At 42.7% G+C, this 12,916-nt stretch overlaps 1 protein-coding gene across 1 annotated transcript in view; it reads left to right on the top strand.

Moving 5' to 3' along the window:
* UMODL1 (uromodulin like 1) overlaps positions 1–12,916 on the top strand; it is a 51,123-nt gene that overhangs the window by 8,115 nt on the left and 30,092 nt on the right. Inside the window, exons 3-9 of the mRNA XM_071752981.1 lie at positions 2,849–3,010; positions 3,431–3,537; positions 5,477–5,669; positions 6,586–6,726; positions 7,531–7,650; positions 9,439–9,693; positions 11,109–11,221. Of these exons, the coding sequence (XP_071609082.1) occupies positions 2,849–3,010; positions 3,431–3,537; positions 5,477–5,669; positions 6,586–6,726; positions 7,531–7,650; positions 9,439–9,693; positions 11,109–11,221 (1,091 nt within the window). The remainder of the gene's footprint in view (positions 1–2,848; positions 3,011–3,430; positions 3,538–5,476; positions 5,670–6,585; positions 6,727–7,530; positions 7,651–9,438; positions 9,694–11,108; positions 11,222–12,916) is intronic.

Here is a 12,916-nt window from a genome sequence, read left to right as displayed (position 1 = left end):
ATAGAAACATCCATCCGAGCAGGTAAAGTCTAGTGATGCTCAAAGACCCCCAGAATGGGGTCATATGATGACAACTGTCAGCCTGCTTTTGTAACAGGCTTTGCCAGGAGCTCTTTCTATAATATCCTGTCCTGACACCTGAGACAAATGCAGAGTTTTGGTCCCTGGCTCTTTGACACCCTCAGGGTGAAACCTGGCTCCTCCAGGTGGAAGGAGGGAGGGGAAAGAGATTATGGCTGAGATAATGGAGTCCCTCAGCATCTGTCTCCTGAGAGATCCCCTCATGCTGCAGACCCAAGGGCTTTCATGTGGGCAGGCTGGTAACTGAGCTTTCGTCGCTAGGCACGGGGTGCTGCACTTCTGCTTCTGTACATTTATGCAAATAACAGAGGAGAAAAGCCTATATTTTATCCAACTGATGGAGAAGCTGGCTGTCTTGCCCCCCGATGCTGGCAGTGCTTCTTGGTCAGTGTCTGTCTCCAAGATGATTGAAGTGGAGATGGTAAATCAAATTTTAGAAGTTCATCTGTACAATTAGGCAGAAATAATCCATCTCTCTTTCCACTGATGTGAAAATTGTGACCTTTTGATTTTAGATAAATCTAGTGTGGCACTCGGCCAGGATTCAGAAGTGTTTTCTGAGATTTCATGTGACTCATTAAATGTTTTACACCACAGTTAAACATGCTAAAAAAAGACCTGAGTGAAAAAATTTCTTTGAACCTCAAACCTACTTGAACTGAATCTCAGAGCTGGAGGAATTTACATGCTTGAGTTTATCTTGTCAAGATCCAACTTGTTTGAATAGTGAAGAGCACTGGTGATAAATTAGCACAAGAAAATCCCTTGGTGCTCATGTCTGGCAGGCTCCTGATGCAAGAGGCTTCTTAGCTTTCCTGTATGGGAGGAGGAGATGGACCAATCGCATGAGATACCTGGGGAGCTCATCTAAGGGCAGCCAAGTCCATATCACACATAACTGTGACTTCAGACTAGAAATTGGGAAGAGGATTTATAGCAGTGGGACCCATTTGGGGTAATGGCCCATTGTGCCAGCCCCAGAACCACAAGTAGATATTCCTGGTCCATGGTGGGAAGCAGAATAGGACTACTGAGGCTTGCTGGACAAAGAAATAACTTTTTTCAATAATATTGCACAGGGTTGGATTGTTTTGGTTTTGATTTTTTTTTCCTTAGTCTACCCCTGAAAATCTATGACCTATGACTCAAAATGAACTTTGAAAGTAGGGCTGGTCATGGGGAAGACCAAGGAGTCCAAGGGCCCATGGTTTGAACGCATGAAGGGTCCCACACTAGGCTGCATTACGTAGCAGGAGAAATCCTGCTCCCTGTAGGGCAGTCATTGGGGCTGGGGGTAGAATTCTCTAATCTGCTGCCCAGATCTCTGCTGGGTCTCCCCTTGAAAGATGCCGACTGCCCTGTTAAGTTTGTGCTCATTGGCTGTGTGCACACAAGGTATACACACATTATATCACGTACAATATCAAAGGCAATACAAGACACTTGCATTGGTTGTCCAGAAGAGCTGTGGCTGCCCCTCCCTGGCAGTGTTCAAGGCCAGGTTGGATGGGGCTTTGAGCAACTTGGTCTGGTGGGAGGTGTCCCCGCCCATGCAGGGGGGTTGTATCTAAATGATCTTTATATTCCCTTCCAACCCAAACCGTTCGGTAATTTAATGTTTCTTTGAGTGTGGGAAAGTGCTGTCCCAAGTATTCTGCATGCAGATCTTTACAATTACCCCTGCATGCAGCTGAGAGATCTCAAACCAGTGCCTCTCCCACTTCCCCTGGGTTTTGGCAGGTTTTTCACTGGAGATGTGGACCCCCATCGTTAAGCTATGCTGACTTTTCTTACTCACCTTTCAGAGACCTGTGAGAAGCAGGCTGTGGGCCCCCAAAAAAGACAAAGGCAATACTCTTAAACCCACTGGTCTTAGTGGGCTATTTTTTTATGTGAATGTGACTGTTTGTCCACTGACCAACTTTTATTGTCCAGCAATAGAACAGGGGTTTAAGGACCAAAAAGGCACTAAATGAATGAAGAATCTTTGAGGCTGATTGGAAAGACCAGAGCTGAGCATTACTTGGAGCTAAGTTTGAGAGCATGGGTGAAAGTAATGTTTGTAGAGCTTAGAAATACTTTTCATCTGGAGAAGAGTGTGTGCCAGCACTGAGCCAGGACCACTGTCTGCCCTTGGCTTAGGAAGCAGTAACCTTCTGCCTCAGCTGCACTCTCTGTAAGGCTGTTCAGAGTGGGCTAGCAACCTCCTGGGGTGGCTAGCTGCCTGATAGGGAATGGATGCTTCCAGGCTGAAGAACACAGACTCAGTTCTGATCTCCTGCTCCTCTCTATAACCCTCTGAAATATACCTCAAAACAGTATTTGGCCTCTGTTCTCACATAATGTCTTCCACTAATTTAACTAAAAGTTAACTTTGTTGCAACAAAAAGTTGAATGGAAAATCCGCATCCTTAGCTTAGACATTGCCTGTTCCTTTGATCATTGTATGTTATTTGGATTAGTCATAGCTGACATCAGGCACATATTCTGGTTTGCAATGCTTCAGTGTCTCTACATTTAGAAACTGTCTGTCTATCTATCCATAATTATTATTAATGGAAGATTATTAATTAAAAATTTCTGTAACAGAAATGTCATGAACAAGAAATGAAATGATGGTATTTTAGGCTGCTTCTTTCTCACCATGAAAACTCAGAACAGACGAACTTCTGAAATGAGGAGGAGGTGTTTGCTGTAAAATAAATAGCACGATTTTATGGAAACAATTTTCTGTAATTTTGTTCTCTGAAATGTTTTTCTTACTTAGCACTCAATAGATCCAGTGTATTTGCCTCGAGACCTGGTATTTGTCCAATGGAGAATATGGAAACATCTGATTATCGTTGTACATTTGATACTGAATGTCCAGGGCTTAAAAAATGCTGCAACTCATCCAAAGGAGGAGGCTGTGTGGATCCAATGCCAGAGGGTATGTTACTTACAATTTCAAGACCGCTTCTAATAGAAAGATGCCTTTTTTTTTTCTCTTCTGAGCCTGGGAGTGGGCAGGAAAACTGTTAGTGTAGCTCTTAATAAAACGAATGTGGGAATCTGCCTTGGATTGATTCCAGGATTGATTTTTCCTCGGACTAATTTTCAGTACTTCCATCTGTGAGTGCTGAACTGCAGGTGCTGCGAGTCCAGTGGACCTTGCTCAGGATTTTCTCCTTCACTGACACCATTTCTTGTGGCATACAGCGAACCAGGCCAGTGCTGATGGCTGTACGTGGGCCCCTCATATTTGCCAAGTTAAAGCTTGCTTTGGTTTCTCAGAGCCTTCCTGTAGCACTGTGTCTCTCTTTAGCATCAGACCTCAGATGACTTGGCTGTTTTATCTTCTATACTTCAGGAAGAACATTCTGGTACAATGTGACAGTGCTTGTGAAAATGGATTTTAACGAATTAATCAGAGTGGATTCCCACCTTCTGAATCATTCACGTCTCTTGCACTCCATGGTATGTACAAATGTGAACACTCCTGTGTGTTGCTCATGGAATCCATGTTCCTGTTGGTCAGGAACCACCACCTGCTCCAGCCCAGGAGGGACCTTGTAGTCCTCTGTGCTGGGCATAGCCTTGCCAGACAGTTGCTCCTCCTTTGCTCTACCTGATAATTTTTTGGGGTCTTAATTTATCCCTAGCTGGTGTATGTCAGCCTCTTCCTCAAGCAACTCAAGAAACACTGATTTAGGAGCTTCTTCAGGTAATTTTCCAGGTCACTTCCCAGGGCAATTTAAAGACATTCTGAAATATGGGGGTGTTTTTTACTGCTTAAACGATGCTTACTCCAGATTTGTCTCACTTTAGTTTTGGGTCTATGACCATCTGTGTCCAGATATCAATACCTGCAAAGCATGATGCTTTCTGATAAAGAGCTCTGAGTTAAGCCTTTCAAGAGGCAAAGCCAATCTACATTTCTGGAAACTGCACATCAGGTGGACTCAGCAGAGCCAGAAATTTCTCTGTGAGACTTCAGGATTATGGCAGGAGACTGTGTCTGTTTCAAGGACATCTCAATGTCATTCCTGCCACAGAAGCAGTGCTGGGGGAGACAACAGGGAATTGCTTTTGCTGTAGGACTGAGGCCCTGCCCTGTGCATGGGTTAGCAGCAGTGTTGTGTGTGGCCATGGAACAGCAACACCGAATTCCTCTCCCCATCCCCACCATGGAAGGTAGGAAGATTCCAAGGTAACCAACAAAGGCATGAGGTGTGGGCTCTGCTGGCACTATTCCCAAAAGGAGGGCCTGCAGGAAGAACCAGGCTAGAAACTAAAGCTGTGCTAAGGCTGGGGAGGAGTTTCACTCTCTCCCCTAATGAGTATTTAGGGAATGGATTGATGTACTAAGACAAAGACCCTCCAGGCCATAAACTCAAGGCATTTCTTTAGTAGGTATCTATCACCATGCCATGGAGAAAGGCGGCCTTTGATGAGGCCTTTAAAGGTACTCAAGGTAGCAGATCCTCTTTCTCCCATTTGCATTTCTGCTTCTCTCCAGTACCCTGCTGGGAGTGGGCAAGTAGCAAACTCTTCTTCCATCATCAACTAGCACTGATGAGCAGGAAAATTAGAAATGGTAGCAGTAGCATGGGGATATTACATGAATGTAGTTCTTGCTCCTAGCTTGATTCCCCTCTCTCACATCCTACAAAAGCAAGAAACTCTGGTCCTGTCCCTGTGTAGTAAGAAGTAGCAGATAGGGATCTACCCAGATGTTTATATCTTGGTCTAAGACAAGAAATGGCAAAGTCAAACACTCAAGAAACAGGAAATATAAGCTGAAGCTTGGCAATGAGCTGCTGCTCAGAGGAATGTCTTCTAGTCCCTGTCTGCTCCACTGACTCATTAAGCTCAGTCCACCACCGTGTTCCTTTGACTTGGTCAGTCTTGCTCTCTCTCCATGGCTCTTTATCCTAGCCTTCTTCCTCACTTTATTGCTTCTCTTCTTTTTCTTTTTATTCCATTTCCAGCAGTCTTTTTAGTTACTTAAAGTAAAAAGTGTGAGACAGCTTTATTACAGATGAACAGTAATAGGATGCCTAATGTATATTACGTCTATTGAGATTTTGGTAATGAAGCATTATGAGCCAAAGAGATTTCCCATATCTTCCTGGGTTCCATCCTCCTGCCTAAGCATTTGAGATCTGGCATGCAGCTCTGCACCTCCCTCAGCCTGGCATTACTGTATTGTAACTCTGTTGTGAATTGGGAGATGCTAATGAGAAGAGCTCACTTTGAGTAAGTACAGAACTGAATGCTTCCACTTTGCTGGGGTTTCTGAACCGATGCTTTCTACACTCAGATTATGATGATGATCATTGCATAGGCTATGCCTCATGGGCATGCAGCTGTGCATGGAATGAGAAACTGAAGAGTCTGTTCCCCTGCTTTCTAGATTACTGGTGCGTTACATCCCCTGAATGCCTCTGTGCACCATATCCAGAGTAACCGTGCAGAAGTATATGCTGGGACAGTGGCCTCTCAAGTCCTCATTGGGATGCACGAGCCAGCTCCATTGGCAGAGGTTTCTTCTTCCTTGAAGGACATTGTGAAGCGCACGTACGAAGTGATTGACACACAAGTGCAAGGTTAATTATTATAATCCTGTCATGGGGGGAAGCTTTTTCAGGGTGTTTCATCCTTCTTTGCTTGTGAATTTATCTTTATGACTATTAGTTTTCTTCCAAAAATACAGTGTAGTGAATCTCGTAAACTTTGCAGGTATGGCCCTAACCTATCCATTAAGAGGAGGGAGAGTTGTAATTAACTAATGATTATTTTGGAGTGAATAGGTTGGAGGGGAATAATCCTGCTTCCTTAATTAAATTTATTTTCTCCTCATAGCATAGCCCAACTTCATAAAAAAAAGGTGTTCACATTTGTAGCACAATCATTAGTTGTATTAAGCAGGCTATTAGAAGAAACGTTTTCTTGGGAAGTGGGCATACTCTGCTTTTATGTGTTACTTCCAGTAGCTTGCATGAAACAAGGACTATTTATAATCTCTTAGTTACTATAGTATATTACCTACTTTTGAAACGGTATCTAAATATTTAAATATATTTGGTTTAAATTATTTTAAATCTAGTTATTACTGTGTAATAATCTGAATGTTTTCACTCCTGCAGTGCATCCATTAGTACTGTTGTCATCACTTCTTATTTTGTGTTTACTTTTGCAAACTCAGTCCAACTTTCAGCAAAATCAGGGGGTAGATCTCCTTCTCCCTACTGCTGCTGTCTCTTAGTTTTTGATGACACCTTGGTACTGTAAGCAAGAGCTGCCACTAGCTGTCCTTTTATTCCAAAGAACTGGAGTAAAAAGTGATAATGTTATAATGGAATAGGGGATAGTTTTGGGGAAGGGCAGCTTTCTGTGTAACCATATACATTCTGAATTGTTTCTGAATCTGATTTTGTCATAGCCAGAGCCTGATCTACACACATTGCAAATCAATATTGATGCTGTTATCAGTACCTGTGCAAGGTGTTTTCTTCTTCTTAGATGTCAACGAATGTTCCTATGCTGAACTCAACACATGTCCTGAGAAAAACACTTGCATAAATCTGGAGGGTTATTACAGCTGCGACCCTCAGCATGAACATGCAGATGTCAACCCTCACCAGCTGAGAACCCAAAAGGAAGGTAGGAAATGTAGGTCTCACCTTGGGAAGTACTGAGAACACTTGTACAGGACTTTGCACTCTATCGCAGGAGCCACTTAGGAGGCAAAGATTTCTTGAGCACGCGTTGCCTCTTGTCCTTCTTTTGGGAGAAGATGCCACGTAAGTAACAGAAATAGCTGCTAGCTATTTCTGATTGAAATGCAGTGTATTTATTTCATAGTACCTGTCTGGTTCTCCTGTGTTGCCCTCAGCTGTCCTCACTCACCTGCCAAACCCTCTAACTTCAGACCCTGACTACTCAGAGCAAGTCCTCCAGAGTCAGGACAGCTCCCCAGCCTCCTGGGGAAGTATGAGTAGTGACACTATTTGTACATGAACTTTCCTTCCTGATTTGACTGTGTGACTGTAGCGGGGCTCAGTGGTTCCATAATCCCACCCTGGATTAGACAGGGTACTCTTCTGGAAGCAGACAGAGCTTGGTGATGTGTGAAATACTTCATGGTACCAGGTCAGCAATGTGTAGAGGCAGGCACTTAAAGCCTAAAAACATCAATGGGCCTGCTAATAGGCTTAAAGGCAATGAGATAAGTAACTGTTTGCAGATTCAGTGCTTTAGTTAGAAAACGATTTCACAATCTTTTAATCTCAAAAATTAAGATACTATATTGTTTTATGCTTTTTTGATATGATAATATGTTTATTTTAATTTCTATTTGTATTAGTTGTGTTGCTTCTTTTCAGCTTTGGAAACATGAATGGTATTGGTTTGGATTTGCTTTGTTAGGAATGCTTGAACTCTTTGATAATGCTATTTTTCCCCTAGGCCTGGCAACATCTGCTCCAAGTTCAGAGTTGGATCTCATTAACATCAGCAATAGCTCTGTGTCTATCAGTAATTCAAGCCTCTTCCCCATGACTAACCAATCTACAGATGCTGGGTGCTGTAAGTAACCTTGGATTTGGATGAATCTTGTCTTGCTTTTAGTTCAGCCACTCTTTGATCCCTTTGTCCTGGGGCTGGTTGAGTTACAGGAAGGTGTTCACAGAAGCTGGTAATAGTTTTAGAGTGACTCCTCAAATGGAAATGGAAATAGTGAAGCTCCCCCGTTTGGCTGGGGGCTGTGGTGCTGTGGAGTAACAATTGGAGAAGCCAAGTTCAAGTCCAGGTCCCGTCACAGGTCTTGTGCTGAATAATCCTCCCTCTTGAGAAGCAAGACAGCAAGGGCTGTGTGAGGCCACCACCACTCACTTGCCCTGGACTCAGCTCATGGCACATCCCAGGCTTGTCCTGGAATGAGGTAGGGGAGGGTCTGCTACTGAGACCAAGAGCCCCTCCTGGCCACAGCCACAGGGATGTGAGCCTCTTGATTTTGAGTCCATGAAGGTGTTGGTGTTGTGAGTCAGAGAAGCTGGGCACTGCTACCCTACACTGGAGTCAGCCTTTGTGAGTACTGTCCCTGCTAGAGATTATCATTGTCAGAGGGACTGTTATGGGAACAAACCCCAGCAGATTTGTCTTTGTATGGGTGACTTCAGCCCTTTTTGGGTGAGCATCATCATGATCCTTCTAACAACATCCTGTTCTTTTGGGAGGCAAGAGCTTTAAGTAGTTCTTTGCCCAGTTCAGAGGGACAGGCTGGATCTTCATCCACTACTTCTGTTCCAAGCTGAAGCTAGAGGAATTAAACTAAAGTCATAGAATCATAGAATTGGCTGGGTTGGAAGGGACCTCAGAGATCATCAAGTCCAACCCTTGATCCACTACCACTGCAGTTACCAGACCATGGCACTGAGTGCCACATCCAGTCTCTTTTACATATCTCCAGGGATGGAGAATCCACCACTTCCCGGGGCAGTCCCTCTATAGCAGGGGCAATATGCCTTTGGAGGCATCTGGCAGCCATATGATTCAGAGTCCTGCAAATGGTTGTGTCTCACTGAAACAACCTAAGAAACCAATTTTTTTCTTAGGCTAGCCATTACCATGAAATAATTGATATTATAGCAGCAACGGTCCATGATCTCTGTTAGTGTGGGGGATGATCTTCATCTCACCTGACTCCTGCTGTCTACAGGAGAGGTATCTAGTCTGAGCTGTCTGTCTAGCTAGTGGAGACAGACAGGCTCTGCTGGAGGGAAAGTCATTCTACCCTATTTAGACACCTTCTCCTCCTTCGAGAAGAGGAATCACCTCTGAAGGATCCCATCTTTTCCCATGGACATGATAATGATTGCATTGGACTGAAGTGGCATAAATAGGTGCAATGCTGCCCATCATTCTGCCCCCAGCCTTTAAAAGCTGGGGTCTCCAGGGCTTTTCCAGGCATGAAACAAGGCAGCCTCGGCCTGAGGAGGTGCATTTGGATGATTAAAATGACAAGAGGCTCAGCAGGTGGGAACTTATGTGGAACGCAGAGACCAGCAATTCCATACTTATTTCTGTCACTTGAACCTGTATCTCACTGGCTGATTATTAGTGTTACTGGAGAGGCAGAACAAATATAATAAATGGAAATAAAAAGAGTAAGCACCCAAATAATCACTCTAGTGGGATAGTTCATAGAAAGGGGCCTGGCACTGTGTGAGGGGCAGAATCTGTCCTGACATAATGTGAAGAGGAGCTTCCCCAGGGACTGTCAAAGTGCTTGTCTATAATGAATTTAGGATACGGCAATCCTTTAAAGATGTAATGTTGCTTTTTCTGTGACTACTTCTCCTGGGACTGTGATAGACCCCTCTGCAGTGAGAAACCACCGAATCTTCAGCGTTACCAGCAACAGTTTTGAAATGTCCTGGCGTGTCACTTCTACTCTAAACCACACTTTCCAAGTCCAAGTGTTCAAGGGCAAAGAGATTGTACAAAACCTGAAGACAGAGGAAATGAATATGGAGGTGTTTGGGCTGGAAGCAGGTGTGATGTACTCTGTAGAGCTCAGCTATGAAACCTGTGGGAAAACCATACTCTCCCATAAAAATGTTAAAACAGGTAACTAAAATATAAATAGATTTATTTTTGTCTCTCCCTCATTTTCTCTCTCCATTCATTTGCAGTTCAGCAATCATCCATTTGGTCCTCCCTGAACTCCATGTTCTTCCTCCTTCAGTGCTTTTTCTCTCCTATACCTTAGCATTTACACAACCAGGACTATCAGGCAGCAGAGCTTTGGTGTTAGGTGATAAGCAGTATTGAAGCTGACTCAGACAATTGCAGATACCAGGCTAAGGCAGGATACATTTTTTGTTATTGGTTTATTTTGTTATATGTGCCTGACTGCATTCTGCTCCTTCCCGTCTCCCATTAGACCCCATTTTTCCTGGGTGACAGATGTGGCCAATGAGAAATATAGTCATCTGGTTTGTCAAGGGTTCAGCTGAGCTAAGACTGCCCAAAGGAAGCCCAGATTCAGATGAATATTTATGAGTGACCAGGATTAAAGGGAATAATAAGGGCTGTGTAAGAAAACTTGCAGAATACCTGCATAATTTTGTTCAATTAGCTAGCTCCACAAGACCCTAGTGTGTTGATCAAACATAATTTTGGTTTTTTTTTTCTTTATCCTTAAATTATTTCCTAAGCCTTCATGCAAATAAGGAAATAAACATCTCTCCATTTTCTTGAAAATGCAGTCAGTGAACTGTTTAATATTAGCCACAGTGAGAATGCTGTGGTTTATGTTTATTCATCAGATCCCTTTGGTCAGAGGAGGGATGACACTTGTGTGGGTCAGAAGAAAATCACCTCTTTGTAGAAGGAAAGTGGGAGGTCTGGTGGCTAAGGAAACAGGAGGCTGACCTCCAGAGTCTGAAGTTGGAACCCTTGAGAAAAAGGAGAGTTTTCCAAAGATGATTCCAAAGAGTAACAGCCTCAGATTGTTCATACAGGTTAAAGTGGTTAACAGATTCCTTGCCTTTTTTTTTTTTTGCTCATGTGCTCTGTACATTACCTGTCAGGGCTTACCAGGCAGAGAAGTGGCACGGACAGTGTTTTGTTATTCTTTCCAACTTAAGAATATATTTACTAGCCACATGATCAAGGCCAAGACAATAATAAAAATTGTGATGGGTGGGCCAGAAATGAACTCACAGACAATACCACCCTGGATGTAACTGAAATGCAGGAGTTATGTAGGGTCAGGTCCACAAGGATATGTTTATGCACAGTCCTCACACAGTTGTGATTAGGCACCTAAATATCTTCATGGACCAGATGTAAGTGCATCTCCTCAAATCACAGGAAACTTCTGACAAAATATTGGCTTAATTTTCTTGGTTTAATACCAAACTCTCAACCTTCTTGCCCCATGTCACTTCACCAGCTGAGATTTTGGTCTGGGTGCAACAGTTTTGGCTGAATCTTTTCCTCTTCTTTGTCAGTGAGTGTGCTAATATTATGTCCTACAGATGCCAAAATATTTGGTGTTACTATGAGGATTCTCAACTACAATTTCACTGATGATTTCGACAATGCCAGCAGTTCAGCATATGAAGAATTTTCAAGACTGCTGCTTACTGAGGTAATAATAACATATCTGTGGGTAACATATAAACATGTATGGATATATATATAAATAAAAATTTAAAGTGTATTTAATGTAATAGAGAATTTTAATCCTGGCCGCAGTATCCCTTGAAAATCAACATATGTTTCCTGTGACTCTTCTTTATAATCAAAACAAAATTCAGCTGACTAAACAGATCGAGTCCTTGGCCTTCTTAACAATGGAGCAAATAAGAATTTTTCCCCTACATAAGAGTAAAGAAAAGAAAAATGCAGGCATTCAAGAGGCTCTCCTTTCCTCGGATCTTTAGTTTGACAATAAATGCTAAATTGACTTGATGTTTTTGAATGAATTATTGAAATTACAGTAGTGGCATTTCAGTGCTGTCTTCTCAATAAATGTCTGACTGCTCTCGAAGCACTTTCATCTTTAAGGAAAAGTGACTGGGTCAGAATTTTTTCTCCAGCCCCATTCTTTGCATTCATAAACACAGGTAGTCACTGCTCAGGTGTAATCAGCCACAGATAAAACTTGAGTGGTGAAATCTGTTACCAGATCTCAGCTTCATAAATGGGGAAAACAATTCAGACACAGAGTTCTCTTAAAGTTTTGGGGATTTTTTTAAAGAAAAGGCCCTAAACAGGGGGACTGCGCTCATGATATAAAAGGAGATTTTTTCCAAAACAAAGGGGGAACCATAAGCATAGGTGAATATAAATCCAAGGAAAAAAACCCAAACAAAACAAAACAATAGTGGAGCTATACTTTCAAAGGCAAGAGAGAAGAGGCTTTAACACTTATGACAAACTGCAAGTTGAACCTCTTGATATGTTTTTATTTTGTATAGCTGCATGTTTGCTTTTGTTGATCAGGAGGATTTTTTTGAGTGAATCTCCTCTGAGATGAACACAGGTGTGATTGGTATCATGGGAATGAGAAGAAAAATAATCATCGCTCACCTCTATTGCTTCTGTCTCCTTGGGTGTTTGGGAGCACAATGTTCCCCTCCTTTCCTTTCTCTGTTTTGGTTTGGTTTGCTTTGGTTTTTGGTTTTTGTTTTTTTTTTTTTTTTGTGCCCCCCCACCCTAATCTGAACTCAGACCAATTAAACACCTTGTTTGTAGGAGTTTTGGAGCAAACTCTGGGTGAATGCTAACAAAGATGTGTTGATTTATGACACTACATTGAGTGTTTCAAAGGCATGCTTTGAGGTGTCTTTAGGAACAAAAGGTTCAAGCACAGAGATGCCTTCTAGCAATGTAAGGTGAAACTGCCAGCTCCTGCCCAGCTCAAATATTGACATCAGTATGCCAGCTTTAACATTCAGAATAATACCATTTGTTCAACTGCTGTATCTACTTACCATCTTGGTAATCAACCGTGGTGTAACTGTGATATTACCTTGAAGCTGGGCTGTCTCAAGCACATTTTTTTTGTATATTATCCACCCCTATTTTTGTTTTCTCTCATCCTGAAATTTGTCACTGGAGTCATCTGCAGGCTGGCCTTGAACTGGTGAGTTTTGAATAATGCCTGGGAGCTAAAGCTATGCCCAACACTGGTAAAGGAAACATTTTCTGAACTATTGTCTGGCACTGACACCAAATGGCACAAACCAGCCTGCATCCATGCAGTTGGATCTTCCAAATTACAGTGGTCACATCTCTGTTGAGACTAGTCCCTGGACAGTAATAAGCATCAGAGTCTGCT

This window comes from Heliangelus exortis, chromosome 1 (assembly GCF_036169615.1).
Source record: "Heliangelus exortis chromosome 1, bHelExo1.hap1, whole genome shotgun sequence".
Taxonomy (NCBI): Eukaryota; Metazoa; Chordata; class Aves; order Apodiformes; family Trochilidae; genus Heliangelus; species Heliangelus exortis.
The sequence above is the reverse complement of the archived record's forward strand: the minus strand, read 5'-3'. Positions and strand labels throughout refer to the sequence as shown.